Source organism: Cibotium barometz, chromosome 31 (assembly GCF_041138505.1).
Source record: "Cibotium barometz isolate CiBa-2024 chromosome 31, ASM4113850v1, whole genome shotgun sequence".
Lineage (NCBI taxonomy): Eukaryota > Viridiplantae > Streptophyta > Polypodiopsida > Cyatheales > Cibotiaceae > Cibotium > Cibotium barometz.
Window position 1 is genome coordinate 29,567,741 of NC_141076.1, and position 9,012 is coordinate 29,576,752.

The following is a 9,012-nucleotide window of genomic DNA, read 5'->3' on the forward strand; positions in this document are numbered from 1 at the left end:
GACATGAAAATTGGTCTGACTCAGAATTTAAGAGGATCCGCAGAAAAGCATATGGGTATTTTCTAAAGGATGGGTACCTGTGGAAGCATCCTAAGCAGAGGAATGCTATGCCACAGAGAGTCATATGTGATAAAGAGACTCAAGGGAAGCTCGTGAAAGAATTCCATGAGAGTCTCTGGGCTGGACATCGAAGTGTGTGGGCCACCTTTACCAAAATAAAGGAAAGATATTGGTGGAAAGGAATGTACAAGGATATTTCCCAATATGTGGAAACATGCATGGTATGTCAAATGTACTCAAATGTGCAACATCGTGATGGCTTGCAACCACCAACCTACCCACCTGCCATGCACTACAAATGGGTAGTGGATCTAGTTACAATGCCTTTGGGAATTTGGCAGATGCGGTACATAGCACTTGCAAGAGAAGATTTGACAAATCAGGTAGAGGGGCGTGCTCTTAGAACAAAGAGTATGGAAACAGTATGCAAATTTCTCTTGGAAGATGTGATTTGCCGGTATGGTTGTGTTGGGAAAATAACAACTGATAGGGGTGAGCTAGATGTTGAAGAAGCAAAGGAATTCTTCTCTAGAATTGGCATCAAACTGTCCCTAACATGTGCTTACAACCCTGAGGGCAATGGTAAAAGTGAGCGAGGATATCCTCCAATCATTAAAGCTTTGGCTAAGGCATGCAGAGAAAGAATGCGAGAGTGGCCAAGGCTGCTACCATATGCTTTGTGGGCTGACCGTACAACTCATAGCTCAGTGACAGGATAAATGCCTGCAGAATTAATGTATGGTCAGAAGCCAGTAATGCCAGTTGAAGAAGTAGTTCCAACTTGGAATGTATTACCCTGGGTGGAAGGATTGAACAGGGAGGAAGACCTCCTTGCATTGCGAATAAGGCAGCTGGAGAGGAGGCCTGAAGATGTAGAGCTTGCTAAAGCTCGTTTGAAAGATGCAAGGTTGAAAAATAAAGAAAGATTTGATAGAAGACACAGACTCCGGCCAAAACCTATTGAAGAAGGTGATTGGGTCCTAATGTATGATAGTAGCCTTGACAACCAGTTCACTGTTTAAAGAAAGTTTGCAAAAAGATGGTTTGGCCCTTACATTGTCAAGCATGTGCATGGAAATGCCACGTATACCCTATGTGAGCTTGATGGAACAGAGATAAAGAATCTTGTAGCAGGCAAAAGGATCAAGATGTTTAAAAGAAGACATGACACTGATCCTTTTGATTCACAGGAGACTCAGGATGAGAGGCTTGATAGTGATAGCATGGATATGGCTGAAGAGGAAGAGGATGATTTCCCTGATAATGTAGAAGATGAAGACGACATCCAGATATATGTGGATCTTGATGATGATTTGGCACATACCAGAGGATGTGCAGGTTTAGAGGGGGTGGATGTCGTGCCATGGCACGTCTATGGTGTGAAACCATGTATATGAGGCCATTAAATGCAAATCCAGATGCATGGGATTAAGTGCCATGACTTGAGTCATTATATGATGCCAAAGTACATATGTTCATATTGTAAATGAGGTTCAATAAGACGAGCTGAGGCGGAGTCAGGACTCGAAGCCTCTGTACATGAGTGTGGTGTGAATTATGGAGTTTTATGCTTATGGTAGACCTTGTAGTAGGGAACACCCTTCTCAACATGTATGGAAATGTGAGAGCATGTATGATGTAAGGATTGGTTTGAAGAATGCCCTTTTGAGATATCGTGTCTTGGAATGCCATGATTTCTGTTCTCACTCGGTTCATGGATCTTGAGGGGACTAAATGGCCATTAGGAGTAGCCATTCGTGGTAGCACCATGCTATGCAACCGCATGCTGGCTGACCAGAGTTTTCTCTTCAAGATACTGACAGAGATTGTAATTTATTCCTGCTGTGCGACAATTGCTGAAGTACAAAAGAGAGGAGATGATTTTTGGAATGAATTTGAGCTTTACACATGGCAGATCTTGTAGTTGGTATTGTTGTGGATATTGCTCTAGTTGGCATGCTAGCTCCGTTTATACAGTTCAAAAGGGCAGCTCCCACCACTGGAGTTGTGGCTCAGTTTTCACGTGCAATTCAATCTCTTCCCAGCAGTGTCTTTGAGGCTGCAACTCCAGGCAGGAAATTCTCAGTGCAACAAAAAATTGCCTCATACTTTTACAAGGGTATTCAATATGGAGCAGTTGGCTTCAGCTGTGGAATAATAGGCCAAGGGATTGCGAACTCCATAATGTTGTTAAAGCAGAAGATAAAGAAATCTGATGAGGACATACCCATACCACCACTCGTGAAAAGTGCAGCACTATGGGGTGTATTCCTTGCTGTTTCTTCGAATGCTCGATATCAAATTATCAATGGATTGGAGAGGACTTCAGCTGCACCTTAGCGCAGACGCAAGGTGGCAGCTTGTGTGGCATGCGAAAGAGTCTTTTTTTTTAAAAGGAAATTTCCGATTAATAAGCTAAAATAATGGAGGCGCAGTGTATTCGAATCGGGGGAAACTCAAGATTTTAGCTGCAAAAGTGAAGGGCTCCCGAATCTCTTGCGGGAAAAGAGAGAAAAACCAGAAGCAGCGCATATCAAAAGGGGGAGGTGTGCAAAAATCATAACCAGACGGGAATACAACCAGAGTTTTAAAATTCATGAGGGTGGCAACTGTATGGGGCATCTTGGATTTTGATTTAAAGAGGAAATGAAGTGCTATCTAGGGATATGATCTTCAACAAATCTCACAATACGTGAAGAAATCAGAATCCGGCGCATACAGCAGTGAAGCAAATAATGAGAAAAGCGAAAGCCATAAATTCGCTTCTTTTTTTTTCTGAGATAAGTGAATTTTTTTGTTGTTTATCACTTACGATTTTCAAAATCGTAAAGCCCTTAAATAATTACACTATCTTTTAAAGCTTTTGGATAAGGCTTTGGGTAAGCTTTTTCTTGTTGTTTTGGAGAATCTTGGGACTTGGATTTAATTTTCTACTCAGCTGGATTTTGGAATGCTAGACATGGAATTTTTAAAAATCACATGATTATGTTGTACATATGCCATATGTCATCTTTTGCTTTGTGAGTTGTTGGAATCTGAAAGCAGGTTTTCACGAGATCAAGAGACACCTTGAAATGATGGAATTGGCATTATATGTTATATGTGATGTGAATGGTCACATGTATATGGAAATCATTTGTAGATTGTGTTATGCCTACATGTGATTGGTTTGAGGCATTTGGAAAAAGAATCAGGAGATCTATGCTTGGAATTGGTCATGCTCTTGACACACAATTTATGTGCAATCATCAAGCTGAATTTGGGGATGTATTGAAGTGAATTGGCACATGTACATGTCATCAAAAATGGAGATGTCTTATGCTCCTTGGAGAGTTATGTGTGTGTGTTTCCTTGTTGGGATTAGAAGCTACTCTCACAGCTAGAAGTCTCGCACTTTCCCAGCGACACCGTCCACATCACGACAACGTGACTAGTGTGTTTAAAGGAATGGAATGTTGGTGCCATTAGATCCTAAGTGGGATCCTATTTTAGAAATACCCTTAAAAAGGGTCCACTTTTGCACTTTGCATTGCATGGTAAGGATAATAGAGAAGTTGGTGTTTGAGTACGTGTGTTTTGCCTACAAGATGCAACCTACTTCAGATGCTAATGCAACATGCAAGAAGGTAGATTAAGTCTTATCTGATGTTGGATTGCACCTGGGCCAAGTAGAAATAAAAAAGGACGAGAAAAAGTTAGGTAAGAGTGGAAATTTGCCATGTAAACCGTGTTTTGGGGGAGTAAAGGCTAGGAAATTATTATCTCCACCACGAGATGAAGATGGTAAGTTGCTTGTAAAACAACCAGAGAAGTATAAAGCATGGAAAAAACTACACATGGCTGTCCGTGATCGGAGCAATGGGGGATGGACGCGGATAGCAAAGGCCAATGTGTAGATTGCACTTGATAAATTGGCACCACTTTTACAAAAGATGACATTCAATTCTGATGATGCCAATGCATTTAAAGAGGTGGTTGTAAACTTTCATAACTCAATGACAGAGGCATGGACTTAAAATTGCATTACACACTATATGGTCAGTGTGGTCTCCATTTCATTTTTACAATTAAATTGTGAATGTAATATTTTGAGTTTAATTGTGGATCCTGTGTTTTTTAATGCAATACATACTTGAGGCTCATGGTCTATACTTTGCTGAACAAGGAAGTTTGGCGATATGGTCCACACAAGGCATGGAATGATCTCATTGGCAAGCTCGATGCGGATTCCAAAAAGCAACGGCACATGGAGGTGGAATCAATTATTCCAATCCTATGAGGCAGTTACTCCAATGGTGGTATAGGAGAATAGAGATAAGATATGAGGACAAATTAATAAAGTCCAAATCCAATGATACAGAAGCTGTTCACAGGGAATATATGAAGTGAGGAAAGCAAGATATGAAAATAGCATGGCCAAAGAACATCATGCAAAATGGTTGACAACCCAAGAGAAAGTCGGGTAGCAAATGGAAATATCGATAGAATTGTAATTATGAAATAACATTTTATGTTTATGAGAGTATTAGAGCAATCCAATGTTTTAAAGAAATAGGTGTTTGCTAAAGTCAACATGGATAACTTTTTCAAAATAAGTGTTTACTAAAGTCAACATGGATAGCTTTTTGATAGTGTTGATATTTTTTAAAGTAAGTGTCAATAACTTCTAGTAAGTTCCATTTATAAATAAAGGCACTTCTTTCATTTATTTTCATTCCTCCATTTCTCTCCATTCCTTCTAGCATGTGAGTATGGCACGTACTAAGCAAAGAGAAAACAAGATGTCTTCCAAGACACCGGTTCATTCATCCGGATCTAGTGAACGTACTGACATCAACAATGATGAAGGTCAAGTTCCTCTTGCTGCTCCAGCTAGGAAAGCTGCTCTCATTGCTCCAACTGGAAATGCGCATCCACCTACGCATAAGAAGAGAAGATGGAGACCAGGCACTACTGCTCTTCATGAAATTAGGAGGTTCTAGAAGAGTGCTGAGTTGATTATACCCAAGGTGCCTTTCTCGAGGTTGGTGCAAGAAATACTGCAAGATCTACAAAGGGGAAATCACTACAAGTAATTTTCAAGAGATCAAGCATGTAATGTGGAGCGATGGTCAATAGCTGTGTTTTGTCCAAATGCTAATTTTAGGATGTGGTGCGAGAGATCATGCAGGATCTGCAAGACCATCGTGATAGGAGGTTCTAGGTTCGCAACAACATCAAGCCCACTACCTATGCGGTGGACAAGCAAAGCTTTGGAGGCACTCCAGGAGGTTGCGGAGGCATACCTAGTGGACATTTTTGGTGACACAGTGTTTGCAGTTGTCCATGTATGCGAAGAGGGTCACCATCAATGAAAAGGACATGCACAGTGTGCGACGCATGCGACGCTGGAGAGATCCTCTGTGCCAGGATCTTTAGTTTTATTTTTGTATATCTCGCATGAATGTAATTCTCAAAAACTATGTAAAGCTCGATGTATATCTTTAAAAAAAAATCTCTTATCTTGTGTTGCAAATAAGTCTTTTTTAATTTGAGTTTATATAATTTTTTGATTTATATGTGTCTTTGAATGGACACCGTGTCACCAAAAATGTCCACTAGGTATGCCTCCACAGCCTTCTGGAGTGCCTCCAAAGCTTTGCATGTCCATGCGAGGAGGGTCACCATCAGCGAAAAGGACATGCAGTTGGTGCGACGCATGCAACGCTGGAGAGATCTTTCGGGCCAGGATCTTTAATTTTATTTTTGTATATCCTGCATCATGAATGTAATTCTCAAAAGCTATGTAAATCTCGATGTATATCTTTAAAAAAAAATTCTCTTATCTTGTGTTGCAAATAAGTCTCTTTTAATTTGAGTTTATATAATTTGTTGATTTATATGTTTCTTCAAACGGATACAATTTTTATTTGAGTTACGTGTGTAATTTGAATTTATTTGCTTGAGTCAACTAATAAAATACATTACAAGACACGTATTCAGGGATTTCACTAACGTAAACGAGAACATGTGAACATGTTAGTAACATATGTTAATAACACAAAAAATCTTGTGATCACATGTTATATTCACAAAGCTTTCACAAGGACCTAAAAAAATTATCTTTGTCGGGCATAAAAAATCTTCTTAGGTGGCCACTGACCTGCTATTATGTGAAGATGGTAACATGAGAACATGTGAATAGCTTATTCCCATGTGTAGCCAAGCTTTTAAGGGGTTCCCAAATGACAAGTGACCTGTTATTTTGTGAACAGTAACATGAGAATATGTGAATAACTTGTTCACATGTGTTATTATCACAAAAAATCTTGTGATCACGTGAATATTAAATCCCTTCACGTATTGAACAAAAAACTCTGTAACCCAAATTTCCATTCATATAGCATAAAAAATTATAGTCATCAAAGTTACATAATCATCATAGCTATATCCTAGGCTTCTTACTACTAGGCTCTCTGACTCTGAAGCTGCCTTGATGGTGGCAGGAATCAAAACATGCAACCCTTCAAGTTCTCTCCTCATGACGGTGGGATCCTGTGCCCCCGCAAAACAACACCACGGGCCACCATAGAATGTAAAGGCCCTAACCTTTCAGCCAAGAACAAGTAAAGTAACTTTGAGCATCGAAGTGGAACAACTTTTTTCAAACTTGATTTAGTCAAAATAAGTTTGAATGTAGCACCCTTTGTAAGTACTTTAATCTTCAAAAAGCTCTCTGTATACCCCGGAGAGCAAGTCTTGTGGAAGACTATCACATCATTGGCAAGTTTGCCAATGTACTCCTTGAGTGCAGAGTCCTGAACCCTTCCTTGGGCCCCCCCAAATCTTCCACTCTGCCTCGATGCAAATTCATCAAGATACACAATTTCCTACAAACCAATAAAATTGATGTCAGCATTGATCATGCAATGCATGGGAGAGGATGATTTTTTTTAGAATGGCCCCAAATTTGATATTTAGGGCCTCTAGGGCATGTGTAGACCCCACATGTATGATCCGATGCCCAGAGGGCTGGGAAGTGCATTGTCCAAAGGCTCGCGTGGGAAGCCCTGATTTTTGCAGATTCAAGGCTTTCCACGCACGAGCCTTTAGACAGTGCACTTCCCAGCCTCCTCTGATGGTGGGCATAGGATCATACATGTGGGGTCTACATATCCTAAAGGCCCTAAATATCAAATCTAGGGAGAAACTGGTAAAAGGAGATACCTTGTCTACTTCGTCAAGCTCCTTCTACAAGGGTGCCTCCAGATCTGCTCCTGGAATGGGTCTGCCCATCGTCCGCAGCTGGACCACAGGTGTCACATGTTGTGGTCAAGGTCTGAAGAGTTCATTTTGCAAGCACTCACACTCTTCATCTGAGATCTCATATTGAGGAGGTATATCCTCAATCTGCTTCTAGACGGCAATGATAGCAGAGATATCATCTACACTACTTTCATCATATTGCCCTACCTCATCAACCTGTGGTAGGGCTTCTTGGTAATCAAAGTCCAAGAAATCATCACTAGCATCTCGCACAAGTATACTATATAGTTCCTCCTTCCTCAAGTCCAAGAGTTCCAACACATCCTGCATGAGGACGTACTCCACCCCTTCGATGGTGATGGCACTCAATGAAGCTAGTGGTGGGTCATGACTTTGGGTTTCATCAAGTTGAATGGATGCAAGTTCCATGCGAGAGCTCTCTGCGGACTCAATGATTGACAAGATCTAGAGTGGTCTCCTCTGGCTCTGTATCTATGTATTCCACTAGAGGGAGATCCTGAATCTCATCATCCTCTGGGTCTTGAACATCAGAGTTCAAGATGTAAATAGCAAAAGCAATATCCCACTCAATGATATCGAGTGGGATGTTCTCTTTGTAGGAGGTTGGAACAGCGATAGTGTGGAAATCTTGTCCGACATGAGCTAGAGCTCTGTTCATCGCCTTCTTGTGGTTGGATCCACTCTTCATGTTGAAGATGAACTCCAAAGGAATCCAGCTCAAGTTGGAATTTGGGATAGAGTAGGTGAAGTTGTTGATTGCATCGCAAAATGCAGTTTGGGTCTAAGGTGGAGATGACAACCTTGAGGTCCAAACTCTTGCAAAACCTAAGGTAGATCTGGTCCCCAAGGTGAGCATAGCGAGTGCTGCTAATCCACGTGGTGAAAGCAGGGGAGGTGGCCATGATGGGTAGTGGGTGAGCTAGCACACAAAGGGAAAGCTAGAGAATAGATAGTATAAATGAGTTTGATCTATAACTTATACTCATATTTATACTTACACTTAAATTTATAATATTTTTAATAAATTTATACTTGTGTTTATTATATTACTTACAAATATCTATAAACTTATTTTTATTTTTATACCTTATGTTTATACTCTAGTAAATAAAGGACACTTCATTAAAATCATTAAAATATAATAAATCATAAATCATACTTCTATTTCACGTTACATTATATTATTATTATTATTACATTATATTATTTACATTGTTACTTATATTATTATTTGCACTTAAATATATACTTAATTGTTGAGAGGTAGCGATTGCGATTGTGTAATGCTACATTAATGGGTGATGAATGAGTTGTGGAACACCTCGATTAAGAGGGGGTGTTGAGAGATGTAATCGTGGTGTTGTGTGTATGTGAGAAAGCACATACACCTCAATTAAGAGGGGGTGTTGAGAGATGTAATCGCGGTGTTGTGTGTATGTGGGAAAGCACCGTAGAGGTGCAAGATATTGTGGTAAGATAAGAATGCCACATGTGATATTGTATGGTGTGTGAGTGTTGACCAAAAGAGTGGAAAAAGAGTTGCCACATGGATGATGATGTGTAAAGTGGGATAAAGCTAGAAAGCCTATATCATTGTATGGTTCAATTGAGATATGCAATAGAGCTTGTGTCTTGAGTGTGCAATCTCTCTCTCTCTCTCTCTTATGGAGTTCTTAGTGTGGTTTG

General features: G+C 40.2%; 1 protein-coding gene and 1 pseudogene across 1 annotated transcript; both read left to right on the plus strand.

The window, feature by feature from the left end:
• The first annotated feature begins 1,750 nt into the window (after window positions 1-1,750).
• On the plus strand, window positions 1,751-2,400 carry LOC147620712 (protein RETICULATA-RELATED 1, chloroplastic pseudogene; annotated as a pseudogene).
• A 2,411-nt stretch (window positions 2,401-4,811) lies between these two features.
• On the plus strand, window positions 4,812-5,797 carry LOC147620713 (histone H3-like centromeric protein cnp1). The gene is made up of 3 exons (XM_086825343.1): window positions 4,812-5,035; window positions 5,231-5,371; window positions 5,662-5,797. The coding sequence occupies exons 1-3, from the start codon at window positions 4,812-4,814 to the stop codon at window positions 5,795-5,797; spliced, it is 501 nt and encodes a 166-aa protein (XP_086681469.1).
• Window positions 5,798-9,012: the final 3,215 nt, after the last annotated feature.